At 38.9% G+C, this 22708-nt stretch overlaps 1 protein-coding gene across 1 annotated transcript in view; it reads right to left on the bottom strand.

Annotated features, from left to right (window-relative positions):
- CUBN (cubilin) overlaps positions 1-22708 on the bottom strand; it is a 146389-nt gene that overhangs the window by 95852 nt on the left and 27829 nt on the right. The window contains exons 22-27 of the mRNA XM_086614334.1: positions 22117-22247; positions 13791-13977; positions 11328-11488; positions 10644-10825; positions 9854-10010; positions 7249-7436 (exon numbers count right to left, since the gene is read on the bottom strand). Of these exons, the coding sequence (XP_086470460.1) occupies positions 7249-7436; positions 9854-10010; positions 10644-10825; positions 11328-11488; positions 13791-13977; positions 22117-22247 (1006 nt within the window). The remainder of the gene's footprint in view (positions 1-7248; positions 7437-9853; positions 10011-10643; positions 10826-11327; positions 11489-13790; positions 13978-22116; positions 22248-22708) is intronic.

The following is a 22708-nucleotide window of genomic DNA, read 5'->3' as shown; positions in this document are numbered from 1 at the left end:
ATACTTCCAAAGTTATTCTTCAGCAGAAAGCTGCTACTGTGGGAAAAGCTCCTTACAAAGAGATGGGGCTGTGCAAGGGGACACAGCAATTGAGGAGGATGGAGAAAGTGCTCCTGCACTTTCAGAAAAGCCCGGGTGGGTCTGAGCAGTTTGCAGTGCTGCTGACTCGCATGCAGTGCTAAGTGCTGGTCCTCACACGCTTTGCTAGCCCAGATGAACTGAACTGCCAGTGCAAGCAACATCCCACTGACACCATCAGAGGCCAGAGAGGGCAGGATCCTCTCTGGGAATCCCCCAATCTGAGAAAATTTGCATCATGCATAACTACTGCAACTGAGGGGAGCTGCATCCTGGTCTTGGAAAATGAAGTTGGGAAAAAAGGGAAATACTCCTGTCTCTTAGGCTTTCAGGAAAGCAAACCTGCCTGCTCATGGGAACAACGTGGAGGAGAGGGATATGACCTTCCTCAAAATCTGGTGTGGTTTCCACTGAATCATCTAGGGGCTTCCCTTTGATGAGAGGAAGCTTTGACCAGTTCAGATGGGGTTTCTCCAGCCACCAAGAAATTTTGTATCATAATGACTGCGCTGAGTAGGATAAGACACTTCATTGCACAGACAGTCTTACAGACATTGGCCAGGCTTCTCAGAAAAATTTGGAAGACAGAAGAAGAACAGGGAAAAGAAGAATACAGCTGCAACAAGATGAGTCCTAAATGCCCTTTCCCCAACAAGGGGCTTGCACACTACCATCATATGGTAGTATTTCACAGTCATTTCATTGTATAGTGCTTTTTCCTGAAGGTACAGGCAAAGTCACATTGCTCTGAGCTGGCAGGGTGTGGAAAATGCTGAGTCCAGGAAGGTCTGACTCATTTTGTGAGTCCAAAAGCAGAGTCTGCTGGCTTCACTCGTGCTTCTTGTCATCTGAGGTTTCAGTAGGCACTGCGCAACCCTTTCATCACTGACAAATTTAGCTGTCTTGAGGGGAGGGGACTTTTGGGTACATTTGTAAGTCTGCTTCTAAGTAACCTTTCAAACAGTAAAGCTAAAGTGTACTTCGATTATGGCAATGCAGGCAATTGGAAAAATCTGAGCCCTGACAAAGTCTGGTCTAGTGTGGGCTTTTTGGCCTGACACTCTCCTTCTGAGTATCCAGATCTCTCATTAAAAATCAGTGCAAGGACTAAGATTTCCTTGTATACCAGTGGTGAGGCTTGCCACAGGAACCCAAGCAGAATTGTCATTTTTATCCTTACAGTCTGTCGTGCTTTAACTCGGCCAGCAACTAATGCCACACAGCTGCTTGCTCATACTCCCCCACCCCTAGGGAATGGGGAAAAGAATGAAAGGGGAGAAGGGAAGGAGATTCATTGGTTGAGATAATGATTTAATAAGTGAAATAAAATAAAATTAAAACTAATAATGATATAATAATAATATCTAAATATATACAAAATATGATAATAATATATACAAACAAGTGATGCACAGTGTAATTTCTCTGGTGACAAACACTTGTCCTGTCCCGAAACAGTAAGTCCCAACAGTACAATCCTGGATGAGTGAGAGGCCCAAAAAGAGAGCGAGAGAGAGAAAGAACTCAAAGAGACAGAGAGAGTCTCATAGAAGAGAATTCCAAACTTCCCAGTAAATCTTCATCTATATACTGGGCATGGTGTTGCATGATATGGAATATTCCATTGGCTAATTTGGGCTTCAATATTAAATCTAAGTTCAAATCATAAAAGGAGTTGTGGACACTTTGTCCTGGCTGTGCTCCCCCCCAGCCTGTTGTGCTCCTGCACATTGGCAAAAACACGGGAAGCTGAAAGGTCTGAAAGGTCCTTGATGCCTCAGTACCAACTATAAACATCAGTGCGCTACCAATATTCTTCTCATAACAAATCCCATACTAATTACAAAACACAGAGCTATTCTAGCTGCTCTGCTAAAAACAAAAACTAACTCTGTCCCAACTGAAACCAGGACAGTCTTACACCGAAGAACTTCTTGTGGAGGCCCATAAACCCCTGAAGGAATTCAGGGACGGGCTGGCATGCTGCCAGCTTGCATGGTAATACATTAATGGATACCACTGCAGTCTGGCCATCAGGCTGTAATTTGATGTCTGTGTGCAGAACCTGGATGGGTGTATTTAATATATCATCTGCTTCCCCAGGGTGATGTACTACCGGTGACATTTTTTAAATCAATGCACGGCCATAAGCAAAGCCATTCTCTGTGCTTGGAGAATTCCTGCAGCACTTTAAAAAGACACACTCAAAAATAAAATGCAATTATGTTAATTTCCTAATATGGTATAAGCATATTTACAAATTACAACTACAGAAGAGAGTAAAACTATACACGGTAAGCTTTTTTTTCCCCTATGATAAGCTAATACAAAAAAGATGAACAGCTGAGTGCAAGTGACAATTATCTAATGCAATATTCCCAGATGGAGAAAAAGGATATTATGGCACATCCCTGGAATGCTACTGTGGTTTAAAACAGAAAAAAAAAAAAAAAGACATATCCTGTTACCACCAGAAGGAAATGAAAGAGTTCTCAGGAGCAGATGTGATATTAATTACTGTATTCATTTGATAATATTCATATATAAGGGTGCAATGGTATTTTAACCACCCTGAGCCTAGCTGCTGAAAGAGTCCGGACTACTTAAGTACACTGACAGTAAGCAAACAAGGAAGTGCTTTATTCCAAAGAGGAACTCTCTCCTGCTCTGCAGCAGAAGGAAGGCTGCTGTTGTTATCAGGCAGTCATTTGCCCCCGTAAGATGAAACTTGTCTTGCTGCTTAACACAATTTTACTATCTGCTTATCAGGATGGTGACATCTTGCAAAAGGCTGGGCAAGATCTTCCCTGTACTTATTAAAAGCAAGTGCTAAACAGACTGGACTTCAAAGGGATGGTTGTACTTTCTGAGCAGAAGAACATAGAGGGAGATTGTCACTGAAGGACAGAAAGATTAGTGGCTTTCAAATGATATATTTCCTGGATAAGAAAGGAGTAAATTTCAGTCCTACTACAAGACTCTGATATTCAGGGCAATAACATGACATTCTCCTTACTTATAAAATAGCTTTGCCTCTGTAGAGATTATGTTCTGTCATACTAAATAAGAAGGTAATTCATCATTAAAGATGGGGAGTTAAATATATGCTTGTTCAGCTAATAAACTGGTGAATGCAGAGGAAGGAATGATATTTCTATGTCATTGTCTGCAATATCTCAGTGGCTACAGCCTGATGACTCCTCTAGAAAGACTAATGTTAGGATATTAAGCCAAGCCACAGCACACAACAGAATTTAAAGACCATCCAATCTAATTACAGTTAGTGCAGCCTCATTAGGAAAGAGTCTGCTATTTGGTATGCCTGCATCATATCTTTACCACTTCTGTACATGTCTTTATCACAAGCAATTCATCTCATATTCTTGAAACGTCACTGTAAAACTCCTTCCAAAATGTCATATGTCCTGTAAGCATTACCAGCAATGAGCCAACATCCTCTGACAGGACATGAAACACTGCACACTGCCCATTTGCTGAGGAAGTGTTCATATGAGATTCATGCTAGAGACTGACACTATAAAAAACGCAGTTTTGCCTCTCTCCCACACTGCCCCGTCTCAATTTCTAGCATGTATGCTCAGGAGGAGAAAATTGTCACCAAGTCAGAACAACAGGGCTTTTTCCTTCCTACCTGACACAGGTATAAATATTTTTATGTGCTGAAGCGATGGAGATGCAGGTCCTGCCCAGGCCAGACCAAGTCAGAGTCACTCAAGGATCCCTGCAGAGAAGGAATGCTGCTCACCATGAGTAACACCAGCCAGCTGCTGCAAACTGCGGTCTGGCACACAAGAAGCATCTCATGATCAAAGGAGAAAAGGAAATAGGTAATGCAATACATCGCTGACTTCTCATTGTGCAGCTGTGACTGCATTTAAGTCTGGGACAGCCACGCACTATATTTGCATTTACTCTTTGGATGTCTGACTATTTTTTTCCTTCCCCTGTATTTGAAATATTTATTTGCACTAAGTGATGATAATACCTTTGGTAACTGACAACTACTAGGAACACCTGTGTGTAGGAACTTTTGGTTTTGTCATAATTCCACATATTTAATTTCTGACTCACATGTGGACTAAGCCAGGGAGCAAATAGCAAATTAATATATTCTATGTATATCAGACTGAATTAGTCAAGAAGCAAAATGCTCTTCTTCTTCTTCCATGTGGGTTTGGGTCAGAAGTGTAAATCATAATTAAACATGAAGCTGAAGAATAGGCCCTTTTCCAGTATTGAGACTGGGACCAAAACCACAGTGTCCAGCAGGCCAGGTCCAGCAGTACTCATGAACGCAGTTTGCCCAGTCTAACTGTCCCCACCCCAGCAATCACCATGATTTTCTCCTTCAGAATTCAGAAAGATTTCAAAAAAAATCAGAGCTCTAGTTTAAGACATTTGCAATGTCATAAAAATATGTCCACATGCATTAAATCTCTTTCTCCCACTGACTTTAAAAAGCAGCTCTGTTATTCTGTGGTTTTTGGTTTGTTTGTTTTGTTCGTTTTTTTTTTGCAACTGCCATTTCTTGATTGTACTCTGCTCAGGCAGGTCAGCTCTCCGCTATAACACCTCCGGAACATTTAGTCTTGTCCTTCTCCATCACATGTCACTTTCTTTTACTCCCTCTACCACTACAACTGTGATCATCACCTTATCCAATCTAAAGATAAATCTTGTCCTTCTCATCTTCAGGCTCCCAGTAAGTGGCAGCAAATATTGTCACCAAGCCTGCCATCTGCTAGCTGCCATGGAGCACCAGGCTGCTACTGTCAGGGCTGCCACAGAGCTAAGAAGACAAGTAGGGTGTTGCTGCCTGCTGCAAGGGACTGAGGTGGGAGAGCCACTGCCATCAAACCCAGAAAGAGATGGGAGAAGGGGCAGATAAATCTCCTGCGGAAAAGAGCACTGATCAGCCCAGTGGCCACTCCGGTTTGTGAGTGCAGCTACACGGAAACTGTCTGAGCAAAAGCTCCCTGTTCCCTCCAAGAAAACGGGGAAGGGCTGTGGCACATGATCCACGCACCACTCATTTGGACTACAGTGAACAGGATTATGCCTCTATTTTCCCAGTGTTATACTCAGACAGAGCATAAGAGTTTTCCCCTTTGAGGCCTCTTTGCAATGAAAGAATCTCAAAACTAGCATGTGTCAGAAAAGTAATTTATCTTAGCTGAACAGCTATGAGTCTTTTTTTTCCTTAACCTTTTTTCTAATTTGCAGTGGCGGCAGACTCCACATGGATTTCAGACAGAAAAGTCCTAAATATCTGCAGTCTGCTTAGAAAGTGAACTGCACACTTGTTCCAAATGATTCCCCCTTTCCCCTACATCGCAGAGTACTCACAGCCTTGCCAACATGCTCCCCTTTTGCAAGACGCAGGGTGGGAGCAAACGCTATTCAGTTCCCTCGCTGGTTCAACCTTGTACTCTTTTTTTACACTATGGCACATATTTATGCAGCATGCAACAACCAAATGAGAACATCTTTTCCAAGTGGTATTTCTTAATGGCATTTGGAGAAAGATTTGTAAGTAATGTCACATGAATTGCAAATTAAAGTCTCCTTAACACGCTTCCATGATTCTGTTTTTCCCTTGCATTTTCTTTATACCTCTTTCAGCCTGTATTTTCTTTGATTGGAAGCACAAAAATTATTAAAACAAAGATTGCAAGTACTTTTTTGCTCCCTGTCTCCTCACTCCCTCTGATATGTTTTATTTCTGTTCTTTTAAGTGCTTTGGATCAGGTCCGTGCCTCTGGCACTATTCCTCCAGCTGTCACTGACGTCTAGAATAGCGTCTTCTGGCAAGACTTTTGCTCCTTACTGGCTGGCTACTGTGTGCAGTGCTCCTGCTTTTCATGGATGAAGGGCTTAGGCATCTTGAGACTAGCACTGGCCTCTTTACTTGGCTCCAATGTTTCCTTTTCAGCCTCCTCACAAAAATGAACCAGGGTTTATTAGTTAGTTCTTAATACAGTGCACCCTTGTTTATTTCCTTCTCATGTCTATTCTTTCTTTCCATTCCTGGCCACAAAGAGCAGAAAGCTGGAAGAACACCACTTTTGCCAGTTTATTACCAATTTTGAGCTGTGAAAGCTGGCAGAGTAAGAAGGTAGAGGGAGTGAAGGAGGATATCTAGAGGGAACAGATTAGCCCACCACCAGGCCTCTTGCTGGACGTTCTGCAAGACCTCAGTGTAAGTATGCCCAGAAATGTGGGCACTACTCCTTAGCCTTCTCCTTGGCTGTAAGTAGTCTTCTCTAACACTTCTCTAAATTTAAATACCTCTTGTGCAAAACTTAAGTACAGCACAGGGGCTATGTGCTGATGTCCTGTACAAGGGTGCGATCTGAAGGATGGATTAGTTCAGCAAAACAGCAAAATCGAAGGCACAAGATCATAGCCCTCAGTATAGCTGTGATCATGACTACACTCTACTTCCCAGAGTTTGAAATACAAAGCAGAGAAAATATCTTTTCAGTTGTCCTAGAAACAAAATTTTTGAGGAAATGAAAATAAAGGGTACTTGGCTTTAGATTGACTGGATGGTTTTATTTGGCTAAAACTTTCTCATTTTGTTTTTGGGTAAATTCAGTTTCTTTCCATCCCTTCAAAGAAGCAGATTAATTATGAAAAGGAAAATATAAACAGGAGACATAGCAACTCTCCCTTTAAAAACATAGAAATAACACATTTTAAAGTTTTTGAACATTCTCCACTCTTTGTCAAATAGAAACAAGAGGAAAATAATAGGTCTCATTTCCTTTTTGCGATCAATTTACTAATCTCAGGATTTCTTCTTCTTTACATGAAGCCGAAATAATGACATCTCACTTCACTCATAAAAGTCAGTGCATCTAACCTAAGGTGGTAACTAGACTCTCTGTGGCAATTCCAGGCATCTGCAAAGTGATTCATTTTCCCTATTGCAGACACCTGTCTTAAGGTAGCATGAAGTGCTCTCTGGCAATGCTTCACTCCCTACTAATCATGGAGGAAACAGCGACAAATCATTTGGACTTAACACTTGAGTTTTAATGGCTAAATTTAGATAAGACATATTTCCCCTTGGTCTTTTGCATTCTTACTGTTTTTCTTTATTGAAGAAGACCTGATTTTTCTTGTTTCTAGAATCTGGATACATACCTTCAAGAAGTCACGGTCACAGTCAGGTCCATCTTCTAAATCAAAGGCTGTGAAGCTATAGTTGAGTGTGTTCCCCTTTGTAGTTTGAATAGTCCAGTTGCAGTGCTCATTTAATGGGTAATTATTTGGATAATTTAAACTTTCCAATATGCCATGGCTATGATTAACAGTCAATACTTCATGGCAAACTGAAAAAAAAAGTGATAATAAATTATATTTGTACAGTGCTTATTAACCCAGTATCTCAAAAATTATTAATTGAAGTTCCTGATAGCATTATGAGGTGAGAAATATTTTTATTCACAGATTAGAGAAATCATGAAGAAAGAGAACTGAAGAACATATTGCACATGTAGCAAAAAAAAATCCACTTTCCAAACTTGAATCTTTCAACTCTATTATGTCCTTCTCTTCTGAAACTTGTAGACTCATAGGTATATGTAGTACATTTATTTTTTGGCAATTTTCTTTAATTCTAAACACATGGTTATTCCTGAAACATGTTTTCTTAGGTTTATTTTTTTTTTTTAACTAATAACAGAAATTTGCCCTGTCATTTGAAACTATTTGGGGAGGGTGCTCAACAAAGATTGACTAATGGATTAACGTGGTTTATTTCAGCAAACTGAAAAAAAATATGATCCCTGGCTAAAACAACAAATTGAAAGTATACTGGATGCTCACCTGGAATAATGACAGCTTCCCTTGAAGTGCAGAGAAAATGAAAAAAGAAACTAAACTAGATAAAGAGTGAAATTATAATTATGGCATTAGATCAGTCTCATTTTCCCCCATCCAACTTTCACTAAAGACAGAAAATATAAATGTGGGCAATCTCTTGTCTGGAGACAGCATACAACGTGTATCGGGAGCAGACCAGTGTAATGCACAGAGAAGAAGTGGGCAGAAGGTGGGGAGCAGGACAGGCTGTTTGCTTTGTACAGCAAAACTGCAGTGTCTGAACAGCAGAAACAGCTGTTACACTTGCAAAACTCTTCTGTTGTCTATCACTAGGGATAATACACCTACATCCTGCAAATTTTTTTTTTTTTCTTCTTTCCAGGTGATTTACAGCGCAGCAAGGTCTGTGTTTTTAGGACTTCAAAATACTTAGGGTACAGCTGAAGGTTAGGGTCAGGTGGAGTGAAGCTTGTCTGCAAAGTTAGACTGAAGCATACAACTGTTTGAAAGGACAGGATGAAGAGGACAAAAAGGATTTTGAAGAACACAATATGGGTAAAAGCTGCTACTCTGTGCCATCAGGATTTTATTAGAAACATATCAGACACAAAGGTGCCTTTGAATGTTAACTTGATAGCATGTTTTCCTTTGCAATGCATCATTACGTTTCTTTCATGTACATGTAAATGCACCTGGCATCTAAGCATTCTTATTTTATATCACTACTTCCTACATAATTTTAGCTTTTGGGCAAGCCACTGAAAGCTTCCTCCAATGCCTCTTCGGGAATTAAATATGAATGTAAAGTGTAGACCACATTATCTGATAGCTCAGTTTCTACATCTGAGTGCCTTGAAAGTGCTCTTTCTGTTTAATTAATGAAAGGAAGGAGAGCTCTTTCCTAATATATCATCTTGAATTCACAGTTTGAAAAGTACATGGTAGATGAATCTGTGATAAGGAATGAGGGAGTCGAAGCTCCTTGACTCTTCTAATTGTTGTATATGCCACATGCTATGCCACAAAAGCCATACATGTGCCATAATGGCTTTTTTTGTAATCCATTTACTATCGTCCAAGCCTAGGAAAAGTTAATATCTATAAACCTACAGCAATCTCTTTCAATTGGACATGTCATATTTAGGGTACACAAAGATGCTTGCAAAACATTTTGTATGTGATGAAATTCTGTATTTTCCAATGTGCATTTAACCATATATTCTAGAGTGTATAAGGAGAACAGTAAGCACTGGGATAACATTCAAGCTTATGACTGGGAACGAAATAACTTTAATTAGTCATGTATCTTCTTGGATTTTTCTCCAAATGTCATTATTCTCACATTTCTAGGGCAGAATAATTTCACAAAAAAATGTTTGCAAGAAAAATGTGACCCTTACCATAAGATACAAGAAATGAAACTTTGAAGTGTTCCAGGTAGGCAACATGATTCTAGGCACTCACAATGATCCAGAATGGCTGAGGGTAACTCAGCCTTTGTCATCCTGCCTCACAAGCAGCTAGAAGAGCAGAGAAGCTTCTTGTCTGCCTTCTCTGTTAAAAAAGTCAGAAGACTAGGTGGGCAGAACATGGACAGTCCAATCTACCTTGTTATGGACTTCCAGCACTTGTTATTCTGAGTAAATCTGGAGTGGTAAGTGCCACTGGTGAAGGTAATAGAATCAGAGCCACCTCACAAGCTTTCTTCTGGGGAGGAGATAATCTCCATCACAGGAAGATCGGCAGGTAATTTTTAGCGCTCTGTGTTCTGCAAGTGCAGCAGACTAGAAAATCTGGGTCAATAATATGCTCTATACATTGTCCTCTGCTCATGAATAGGTAAGATCATGGGCTGCAAGAAGCAGTTTCAGGAACAAGCTGAATTGTAGAAACATGTTCTTCTCATCTTCTTTTACTTACTTACCCTGTTTGTATTTAGCCAGAAAACCTCCACCTCGCAGACTGCTATCTGTCCTTAGTTTTACATACACGCTGTCTCCACTGGAATGGATGAGTTGTGGTATCTGATCCCCACAAAATTTACCTAGCTGTTTAGCATGACTGCTGTTGCCATCATATACCTTAAAAAAAATAAATAAAAATTAATAAAGCTGATGGCATTACAAATCCAAGTAACTTCCCCCTGACAAATGTCTGGTTAAGGAACTGTTACTGGGTATACAAGAGGTTAAATTCTATTTCTGCTCCGAGGAAGCCTGGCAGGCATTTCAGAAAAAAAGCAAATCAGTGGAAAAACAGGAAGACAAATACTGGTGGATTTTGAGTAGAGGGGAAAACTGCATTTCAGCTCTATTAAAAATATTCAAATAATTTATGCAACAATTCAAATATAAAATTTGGAATTAACAGTAGGGTTATTGACACTGTTGTGCCATTTTCCCTTGGAATTGGCTAAGAGAGCATACTAAGGCCTTGGTCCAAAACACAGCAAATTTAAAAGATATATATAGAATTTTGTTTCAGTGGCCTTGTTATCTAGACATAAATGCTTTTCTTACCAGCAGCTACACAGACGCCGCTGCCTTACCTCTCACTTCTCTGTGATATGAAGGTAGCATGTCAGCATGAAGCCTTCTTATTATGGATCTGTTCACTTATGAGCATTTGAAGACCAGGGCCATGTGCTTTACCTTACCAGTGCGCTCATCGTACTCAGCTGCCTCCTATGGAGCCAAGTGTCACAGGGTACGTACCGCAAGATAATCGAAGTTGCACTTGGGGTGATATTCTAGATGGAACTGTTCAAACTGGATTTCGAATGGGGATCCTCGATTTCCTCTGAGCAACCAGTAACACTCTGAATTGTGGTAATACGGCATAGGGTAGTTGGGAGACATGAAGATACCAGAAGCTGTCATCAAAGTTCCACCACAACCTGAAAATGGCAAAGAAACCAAATCAACGTTTAACACCTAGAAGAGTAGAGAATTAGACATGGTGTGTGAGACTCACATTACTGACCTCCTTCACACACTCTAAACATCTTCAGTGGTGCCTCAAAAATCTGCATTTAGCCAATGGTGTTGCAAGCAGAAGAGAGCTAGAAATATTAACTATCTAATTTGAAGAGTGCTTCTTATAGTTATTCTTCAAATAGAAACCTCTCCATTAAATTCTTGGTTACATACCAGAAAGCTGATGCTACATTATATCTAGGGAATAGTATATATCCTTCCCTATGGAGAAAAAGAAATCCCAAGGATCAAAAAAGTTGTAACCTTGATCTTAATAACGTAAACATACGTTGCTATATAATTAGCAGACAGATTTTAGAAGCTGGGAAGCAGAAAAGATGTGGGGAAAAAGGTGAAAAATACAAATGAGAGATCAAAAATGAGAGATGTAAAATGGTTTTATACTTGATGCGATCATTTTACCTGCAGATGTACCATCCCACTCAGCTGAAAATCCCCTTCTTGTGCCAAATACATCACTTACAAACTTTATCCACAGCTTGTTACTGTGAGAGATTATAACAGGAGGCAGGTCTGTACCACAGTATTTTCCAAGAGAAGGAGAAGTTTCATAGCCTCCATCCCTAGAATGGTAGAGAAGAAAAACTTTGGGTCAAAGAGGGAAATATGAGAAGTGTTAACAAAGCAAAAATCTTGGGATTCTTTTGGGCCTGGGAAAGACTAATCCTAGGTCTTAATCTTCCGTAGTAATACAGCTACCAAATACTGGAGGACTCCTGCTACTTACAGTAAGAATTCTACCAGAAGCACCTGCTTACTGGGTACATCCAGTCTGTCATCTCAGCAGCCTGTCCAGAGTCTGTCAATACAATGACAGACTCAAAAAGTGTCTCAAGTAGACTTGACCCTGCAGAGGCAGCACCTTCTCTGTATTCTACATCAATCATTGGTGTAACCAAAGGTAATCTTCTAATTTGAAGAAATAACTGTTTGCTTACTTCTCACTGTTTAGCCTGGTACAAAACCAGATGAGATGACCTATTAAAAAAAAGCATGTTTATCTGCCACAACACAAATAGGAACCCATTTCTTGAAACTGAGATGATACATGTTTTGAAATATTTTTTTGAAATATTTTTCTTAGCCTTCAGGGTTGTTTCTACAACCACTTATTTTAAATTAAGTATATATTTCTAGTAATATTTTCTAATACAGTAATCAGGATGCCCATCTAATGTTCTGTTTTGCTGCCTGCACATGTCTCATAGTAATAAAAAAGACAATGACAACCTGCTTATCAATTACTTTCTAACCTTATCTTTAAGCATTTTCATATTACAAATACCCTGCAGGTCATTAGGACAATAATAAATACATTTAGATCTATATGTGGGTGTGATCTTGATAGGATGCTTTTTAAGTGGACAGTAGTATTTTCAATTACATTTTCACAGGTTTTTACCTGCTTTTGAGAGAAATTTCTACTTAGACCTTGCCACACTGTTTCCTTGTCGTCATCCCAGCTTAAACTGCTTGCTGCTGTTTCAGCTTACTAGCAGTTGAAGAGCTGTGCCAGAACCTCCACTCACTTGCATCTCTGCCTCTGTAGCTGCGGTCAGATGACTAACTTTCTTAGTTGACTGAATGCAATTTATCAGACTACACCTCAGGTCAAGAATCCAGAATGTCTCCTCACCCAAGACTTATCCAGCTACCCCATTTAAAGGTATCAGGTTTGATGAGACATCCTGGAAATCCAGTTATGGCAGCAGAAATGCACCAAGTTGCACTTAGCAATGTTCTGGTCATATCTTGAAACCTGTTTAATGCTGCTGAGGTCTTCAGAGTGAGAACAGAGTTAGATTTATGTAATAAATGGATGTTTTCAGTGCTCGAGGTAAAAAAGCAAACAAAACCCAAACCGTTACAATTTGGGTCTACCCCAAATTAAGATCTTAACTGTTAAAATAAATTAGATTAAATTTAATCTCAGATTGTTGTTTTAAAATGAAAAAATGAAGCACTTTATTTTTAGAAAATATTGAAAAAGTCTTTCAATTTTTCATAACTTTCTCCAGTTTGTATGAACAGCTGGAAACAACCTCCTAATTCAGCAGGAATTCAGTCTTAATACTGCAACTTCAGCAAGCAGCTTTTTGTTTGGTTCTTAAAAATAAGACACTACTTACAGAGGAATAACCCATACAGAGTATCTGGTATAATGTTCAGAACGAGTTTTATCATGGTGCTCATTGCAGCCATGGAAACTCACGGCATGAATAAAAAACCACACTAGTGTTCTGCAGACACAGTTCCCCTAGCGAGCTGGCTCATGAGGACAAAAATGGGTGCACTGACAGTGCAAAGTGTAAGTCCCATACAGCAACACAGCAGAAAAGACGTGTACTTGGTGTAGCTGAATTGTAAGCATGCAGCTAACCCTCCAGCAAATATTACTTTCTTCTACTTGTCTCTGTCCTGTAGAATTTACTAGAAATCACCATGCTAATATCCTAAGTTTAATGGTGATGCCAGTATAGACAAATACGGCAGATTATGTACATGTTGCTAGTGCTGCATCACAGAATAGCTGTTTAAAGACTATAAGCATAAAACAGAGTATGTCACAAAACAGGCAGTAAAACTTTGTTTCTGCACTAAGGAAAAGAACCAGAATGCAGTGCATGGGAACACAGTCCACATACTCCATTTGCTCTGAGAACCAGAATTTACCAAATGAGAAAGCCAACAATGGTGCAGGATGGGAGGAAGAAAAGATAGCCTTTAAATTTCTCTAGTAAGTCCTTTTCCTACATTGACAGCACCAGTGTACACTTAAAACTATAGCTTCTGAATGTGCCTAAGTGGATTTGGAAAACTTCCATGGTTATCAGTAACAAGGACAGGAGAAATAATTAGGCTTGCCTGATTTCTACATAATCCTCTGTACAGCGTTTATTCCCTTCCAAGGTGAAGTTGTTGAAGCGCAGAAAAATTTGTCTATTTATTCCCACCGTGATGGTGTATATGCACTCTGTCCGCACAGGGTAGTTATTGGGATAGTTTGGAGATGTTAGCACACCAGTTTCAATACTGTAGTTGTGGGAGCACACTTTAAAAAGAAAAACAAGTATGAATTAATTTAATATACATGCTATATTAACAGGATATTTCTGTTTCCAACAGGCATTATAACTCTTCCTGGACACACCTTACTGATATGCTGAATATCATCACTATAAACTAAAATCAGAACCCAGTTTTTTCATGGGATTTCTTACATTTGAGTTGATTTCTTCAGCTTTTACTAGAACACTGTGTCTGTAATAAAGAGGCAACATAAGAGTAGTTCCAGCTGCCCAAGTTGGTTTTGACCTAAAATCCAGGTGAGCAGAGAAAGGAAGCTGAAAGGGATGTATTGATCAACACAAAAGGTAGGATTCCTGAATTTCTTAAAAGCAGTGGTGGTGGAAACTGAATGCAGTCTTTAGCTATGAGGAGATGCTATATTGTTCTCAGGCATTCCCCATCATCAAATCTGGGAGATGGCGATTTTATACCTAAATTTCTTTTCCCATTTTCTTGGCCATAAGTGATAATCAGTTGGAAAATAGTATAATCCTTTGATTGTGAGTACAAAGCAGTTCTACTTAAGGTCTTATACTAAAATCAGCTACATCAATTCTTCTGTGAGCACTGTAGAAGCATCTTGGTGTTATAAGCTGGAAAGAAGAAAATAGTGAGGACAAATGCTAAGCCAGAACCTGAGCAATAATTTAAAAGAAGCTCTTTCAAAAGCATAGACATAAGGACTAGGAATAAAAATATCATCTGCTGCACAATGGTACTTGAGACTTATTTTGGAAAGAACAATTGTCGTATATTAGTTGATCACAGTCTGAGTAAGGGTTGTGATATGGCTGCAAAAAGGGCAAGAAGAAATGTGATCCATATCAGGTGTTTTCAGTCAAAACAGGGAACCTTGATGCAACTGCACAAGGTAATGGTCATGTCACCCAGAAATATGTGGACAACCATGGTCATTGATATTCTGGAAATCAAATGAGAACAAGACAGAGGACATAGTGTCTTGTGGACATAGTGGGAAAACTAGTAGGCAAGAGACACTAGAACAGCTTAACTTGCTTAGCTTAGCAAATGCAGGAGAAAAAGACAGGGATGAACATTAAGAAGTATGAAAAAAAGAAAAATAGAACACACTCTCAATAATAGTACAAGCTCTGAAGCTGAAAACTGTCCAGGAATACAGATACACAGAAATTAGGAGAAAGTTTCTATCAGGAAGTGAGTTTCTAGAGCAATCATCCAACCAACATAACAGATGCAGAAAGGGGAAGAAAGTCTGCTTTTTTTTAAGATACTGTTTGATTCATTTAATTAAGAAGGGATCAGATGATCCTGGAGGCTCATTTTGGTTCTCCATTCCTCTGTTTCAGGTCCTACAGGTTGCAAATATAAGAAATGAAAATAGATTTCTTAAATAATTTCTATCAAATGGGCAATGTTAGACTAATTATAAAGTGCAACTGAAAGCAAGCAAAATATGACTGACTTTACGCTCATTTAATCTGGTTGCCACAGATCTCTGCAACCTGTTTTCTAACATAGCACAGCTGCAGTGTAGTAATACTTGGGCTTAACACTTCAGTACGTCTAATAATTCAGAGGGAATGGATGAAATTACAGTTCAGGTCCCCCATGTCTAAGGTCGGTCATTTCCACGTCTGTCCTCCGTCCATTCTAACTACTAAAATGCTTTGGCTTTAAATGGAGGCTTTTTTAATGGTGTTTTTTGGCATTCTTGGTCACCTGGAAGGCCTATGTTGGAAATGTTTTCTGTGGGATAAATATCCCCAAAGATAGCTACCAGACTCATGTTCCTCATTCATCACAAGGAGAACAAAGAAACACGACAGAAACAGGCCAGTAATTTCCTGCCATTGGGTTGTACTTTGGAATTGACAAGTCAAAAAGGTTTCATGCATTAGTTTACCTAAAATCATGATCTACTAAAGTCTTTATCTAGAATTTTAGTCATTTGTGTGTTTCATCACAGATATGCTCTAATGTACGCACATAACAATCAGGTTAGTCCTGGTCACCTTAAAAACCTTTATAAATCCTTATAATGCCCTTGCTGTTCTGCCAGCTCCCATGGTGTTCCATGATATGTAGGGTTTTTTATCAATCCCAGATCCTTCAGTCTTACAATTTCTTGAGAACCCTGCCTGCAGGGTTAGAAATCTGACTTAGAAACATGACTAAAGTTTTTCCTAATGGCTCATTTCATAAAAAGCAATTAAAATTCAACATTAAAAAGTGTCTATATTTATTAGCTTGCTTATTTTAAGTAATTATTTCCTCCTGATTTTGGAAGGATAAGTGCCTGACTCATGCACATTTACTAGTTAGAGGAATTGCAATGCTACCATTCCTTATTTGCTAGGAGGCTGAGACCATGAATACTAGCTTTCAGCCTGTAGAATATTAAAATTGATACACTAAATTAAGGCCCATAGGGTAAAATCAGCAACACAGAAGCCAAACATTTTTATCAGCCCTTTTAAGAACAAGTTCCACAGAATTGTCCCAGTTCCTTCCCTCACCAAAGTTTGCTTTCTTGGGAGTAATCCATATAGAAACTCATGTCCCACTGTGTGCTATTTCAAACTGGATGCTGTATACTGCTTTACACTTCACATAATAATCTGCTTTATGAGCTAATGGGGATAAATACAGAAGGTGGAGCAGTGACTGCCTTAGAAATTACAGACTTCTGGCTACACTGAAATAAATCCAAGTGCAGACTGATCATATGCTGCTCTGAGGATAAGGAAAAGCATAAATGAATCCACATTTTTTCACTTCCAACTTTCTTCTGGCAACTGGATTCATTCATTGTGTTCTACTTCCAGCAGGAGAACTGGCACTCCCCTTTCACACTCACCTCACTAACACAGCACTTGGGAGTGTGTTTGGGCAGTTACAGTTCCTTCAGAGAAAACTGTTAGCAAAGTTAGCATGAAAAAAATACTTTGACTCCTTGGCCAAAGTTCAGAATGCAGTCTAACACTATAATGGGACTTTTATATGCCTGGAAAAAATATGAAATCAGTTTAGTTTGAAGACACTTACCGCAACTCATGAAAAACAGAAGAAGGAGGCAACTGTCAAGGACAATCGCACATCTTGCTTTGCCAGTGTGTGAGGTTTTGAAAGCTATTCAATTTGCTTTCTGATTTTGGTACTGAATGTGTTTGCTCTTCTGAAAAAAATGCCATAAATGGCAGTAACCCACTCTAATAGCCAACAGCAGAGAAAAACGCCGGCTTTTGTACCACTCTCTCATGCAATCAGGCATACTGCAGAAAATTATATCCATGCTTTTTCCCATAAAGAGATATTCATCCATTGCCACAATTCTAATTAATCAAAATAAAACTATAGTGTCATGTATAAAATAGGAGTTTTCTTTCAATCTCACTCTGCCAAAGGAAAACTGGGATCCCTAACAATTAGATCTTTATTTAATACCATGCATGTTTGGGAAAAAAGGTAAGGAACTACCACATGAAGTACATGCCTCTCCACAGGCAATGGAAAAGCACATCTGCACTTCAGGGCCTTCTGTTACTGCTGCTGGCAGACGCTAACAGGCTTAATTTTTACCAAGAAGGCACACAAAGGTCCTTTGTAGCATTTGAGAGCCAAGCTCCTTAGAAACACTGGGTACAGCTGTTCAAAAAGAATCTCAAACTCTCTTCTGCTGATTTACACATAAACACATACACTATAGAGTTGTATACACATATATAGGCATATATAAGCAGACTAATACCCTGAGCAAACATAACCAAGTTACAGCGGCCTAACAAGTTGTCAGTTGCCAGTTGATTGAGTCTTTTTCCTGAGACTCAGGATGATCAGAGCAGATGCCCAAGGTGCATACAGGACTTCAGCTTTTTTTCCTGTCTTAGCTCAGCCTCGTTCAACCATGCCCTGTATCTCTGCACACACGTACTTGTCAGACAGCACTTTCCATTCTTGTCTTGGCTTGTTCAGCTGAAGAGAAAAGCCAGGCAACATCCTCCTAATAATTATTGGATTCAGTCAGCAAGATGGGAACTGAGATCTCAACTTGTACTCAGCTATCAATAAAGACACACGAATCTATACATCACTTTCAGGTGCATTTTTAAGCCCATGGGTTCACAAATGTTTTTCTTTCTTTCCTTATCCTTCTAAAACTCTGACTTCTTCAGTCATTGTCAGCTAACATATATCACATAATGAAGCTATTTAAACCAAGTTACCCCTCTTGATAAATAACATAATTCACAATTCAGGATGATAAGGAGGAAAAATCTTATCTTTCACAAAAACCAGAGAAAGACCAGAAACAAAACTCTGTCAGGAAGGCATTCTGTTAAAAACCTTGTTAAGGCTGACTTTTCTCAGCAGAAAAGATGAAATGAAGCCCCTTTAACGAAACAAACAAAAAAAATGAAGAAAAAGAAAAAATCCACCACCACCACCCCAAACCCCAATTCAAACTCAAATGGATAAGTTCCCATTTACTTGTAAAGAAGTTGAGGACAATAAACTATATATACTGTGTCTAGCGCTATAATTATTGGAAAATCATGACCTGGACCTTTCAAGATCCTGAGTAACACTTCCAGGAAAGACTGAGCCCTTTCAAAGACTTTTCAATAATTTTGCATGGGTTCTTTGTGGTGTGGTCAACCAAGATGGGCAAAAGAAAACCCTAATATCTATCATAACACTTATATGCCTGTTGTGACATTCATCTATCTGGTATTCGAGACCTGGACTCTAGGAAATAAATCCAAATATTACCTTGCTTTCCATGTGACTTTTCCCTTTAAAACACATAAAGATGGCCAAGAACTAAGCACTGGAGGTATAGACAGTTCAAGTGGGCAATATACATTTAAACAACTGAGTATCATGTGGGCATGTTTGACTGAAAGATTTCCATTTGTATTGCTGCCATATGAGCTCTTCACAGCTACTAGCTGGCAGACTGCTAAAACAACTGTTTGCACTTTATGGACCATGGTCACGGCTGTATCTTGTGGCATTCAAATTTTTTGACAGGAAACATATCTTTGCCATTATTTTCAGGCTACTTTTCAACTAATTAATACATCACAGATAAACTATACTAACAAAAACATTGTTTGCTAAGATGCATGGAGAAGACAATTAATTTTATTTTACATTATTTTTTTTTCACTCCTACTTACCCTTTATTTTTTACTCCTATTTATTCTTTTTTCTTAGGGATAATCTTGTCCATCTTTCCAATAGCTCATTCTCTGTAAAATAACTCCAGGCAAAAGCCTATTGAAATGTCTAATAAGAACCAGAACAGCTTTGAACAGTTCTGATATTGGTTACACTCTAGCTGGCTAAGAAAACATAGCTCAAAAATATGAAGGATTCTTATTGCACAAGAAATGTTATTAGAACCATATTTTCCTGAGCAGAAAAAATGAAAATACGCAGCAGATGTAAAGAAAAAAAATCCATAGCTTTGGTAAATGTCTCAAATATGATTATGTCCAGCAATTTGCTACCTTAGTGTAACTCGATAGACATAAGATGAATATCAGGCCTAAACACCTCACAGTGGGAAAACTAAACTTGATGTGATTTCAGGGGAGTGGGGAGTTGCTTCTCACAGTGAAGTCCACATACACACATGCGTTTGCCTTCTCTGAGACCATAGAAGCTTCAAAACACTTTATTCTTAATAAAAAATGAATGTTAGCGTCCAGTATTTACGACAACTTTATAGTACTGCTATGCTTGTGCTGGGACCAAAAGAAACAAATCTCTGTAAAGAACACAGATCGCAGTTTCAACTTCTCTATAGAGCTATTACTCTCAGTTTCAGTAGTTATCTGCTACTTTGCCACAGTTACACAAACTATAGTGGTTGAAGTGAAAAAGCATTTATTCAAGAGATCATAGTTCTAGACCTGAGTGAGAATAAATTGAGAGTTAGCCCAGTTTAGCTGTAAAGTAGTAAAGATACCTGTATTAATTATGGGAAAAGAAAATCTTACCTGTTGTTTAGAGTTTGGATGAAGGTATTAGACAGTTCTAATTTCATATAAACAATTTATACCGTTTCTAGTTGTTAACAGCATTGAAGAGAAAATAGACTTGAATCTTTAAGGCATAGTTTGAAACCATCCCAGAGACAGTGTTGATGCGTTTGAACCTCACATGATGCATATAGTAGTGCTTTGGATGAAAGCTGAGAAAATCCAGTCACCATGGTGGTGGCAAGGAGGCGAATATGGAAAAGAAGTTGCAAAGCAGTGAAGCTGGAGAGCACTGAGATAACTAACAAAACCAGAGAAACATACAGGGTAACACAGAGACAGAAAGATAGTTTAATGTTGAGTGAAGAATACTTTGCTCTTGATAAACTGTGAGAAGAGCTGATATAAGAATACCCAGGAAGGAATCAAATCCACCCATTAATCTGAGGTAAAGTAAAAGAAAAAAAATCACAGTAACAAGCAACATCATATTTACAGAAGTTACGGTTTGCAGCTGCAAAAACAGACTCATAAAAGACTTTCTTTATGAGGCTGATAATTTCACAATTTCTCACTAATAAGAACTCTGTTTTCAAACTGCAGAGTCTTTCTTGGAAAGTAGAACTTGCTTTTTGGCCTATTATTTTCTAACAAATAGAAATTTCCTCCTTGGAATAGTTCTCATTAAATCTTAGTTTGTTTTACTGGCTTTTTGGTTTCCATGCTGGGTAACTGCAGTATGAATGAAGGCAGATGAGAAAATGGATTATTTGGATTTGTAAGTTATCTGGTAGTGAATAAAAACCAGTGACAAAATCTGTACCGATCTCACCTACACACATGCTTGAGAGACGAAATAATAGCCAATTTTTCCAAGCTGTCACCAAGAAAGAAGTTATTTTTCACAAGGTAGGAATTGGAAATTTGGCTGGTTTTAAACAGGTCGGAAAAAACTCAGAAAAGAGAAAAAATAAAATTACTAAAGAAACTAAGAGCAAACAATGAGCAGCCATTGGTAGTATATGGCTGCCTAGATGAGTAGTATGAATTTCTGGTTTTCATCTACTAAATCCCTTGTAACTTGCACTCACATACACAAATCACCTAGAAACTGGTTAGTGATGGATACACAAATAACCCAGCCACAAATGTATTCTCACTTCTATTTTTTTTTTCATTGTTCCACTCTGCCTCTTCTGTAGTTTAATTATACTAGGCAAAACCTGTCTCTTTATCCATATAAATCCTCTTCTACTACAGACCTGTGTTTAGTAGTGAGGGGGGCAACAGCAGACTCGTGTCTATCGGGTCTATGAAACTGGTAGTCACAGTCTTTCATCAAGAGATTGCTTTTTCAAGTGCAGCTCAGTCACTACTAAAATGCTGTCAGTGCTGGAGAGATGTGCAAACACTGGATCAGGTATGGTGGGTTTGGCATAGTTTGAATACACAGATGTGTCCCCACTCTGGAAAACCTTCAAATCAATTAGAGTTCGGACTAATTTGTCTGCTTTTCTCTGCTTTAAAGAACTAACGGAATGAACAGTCATTCTTCTCTTCCATAGTCTTTACCCCACTGATGTATGTCTTGGCCCTTTAAAAGGAGATACTTAAAGAACAGATTCAAGGCATTACAGGAGCCTTACACTCTTCTGGAGACAGAAACATTGTACTCTGTCATAATGAAAAAAATAGCTTGTGCTTTCATGTTATTTTGCTGCTTTATCAAATTTCATGCTATATGACCTTTCTCTGCCCTTCAATATTGCACTTTAATAGGGACTAAATTAATTTTTATGGCACCTGAAGGTTGCCCATTCAAGTGAGTTGTGCTAAGCTTCCTAGATTGCACACACTCAGCTCAGAATGGACAAAGCAAATTCAGAAAATACTTTTCCTAAATAACTCATGCAGTTCTGCCATGTCAGCTCTTACTGGCTTTTTAAAGAAAATAGCTGTGCTGCTTACAGAAATGGCTTTCTGCTTTCCTAGAGAGGAAAAGCTAGTCAATAAAGCAGGATAAATAAGGTGTTGAAGAGGCACCAGGTAGTCTGCTATGAACACAGAAAATAATGTTTCTGTTTCTTGTAGTGGTTATTTACAGTGACAGCTGAAAACATTTAGTTTGCATGACGAACAGACTGACACATTACCTTTTGATGCATCCAGGGAGACATAATTAGCTGAGAAGCCCTCAGACAAAATGCTGTGATCAGTCACAAAGTACAACATCATTATGTTGCCACCACTAGTGAGAGATGGTGGAACTGATCTTCCACAGTACCTGCAGAAAAAAGATGACCCAAATTGAATGGCAGTGCTATATGAAGCGTCTGTATTACTGGAACAGGATTCAGCTTTCCTGAGAAGTTCAAAGAGCTACACATATACAAATCTCTCTTTTGGATGCTAAAGATCCCAGCCATATATCCTGTATCATGGGACTAAATAGCACACTACATGTACAAGGGTACAAATCTAACTTGTGTGGTGAAGTCAGAGGAGAAACTGTTCATCAAGTTGTCAAATTCTCATTGAAATTACTCTATGCTGTACCTATAACATATCCTGTTCTTTTGTAGGAGTCGGAGTGGCTGGCCAAAGACTAAGGTTGCAAAACACTCTCCCTTATGAGAGTCATTTGCTCATTTTCCAAAATACTGCCATGTCAGCCAACTACTTTGCAGGCTGTAGCTACAGCTGAATACTGTTCTCAAGTAGTTCAGATGTTCTTGAGCCCTAGGG

The sequence above is a fragment of the Tauraco erythrolophus genome, chromosome 7 (assembly GCF_009769465.1).
Source record: "Tauraco erythrolophus isolate bTauEry1 chromosome 7, bTauEry1.pri, whole genome shotgun sequence".
NCBI classification, from domain to species: domain Eukaryota; kingdom Metazoa; phylum Chordata; class Aves; order Musophagiformes; family Musophagidae; genus Tauraco; species Tauraco erythrolophus.
Note: the sequence above shows the minus strand (reverse complement) of the source record. Positions and strands in the feature narration are given on the sequence as shown.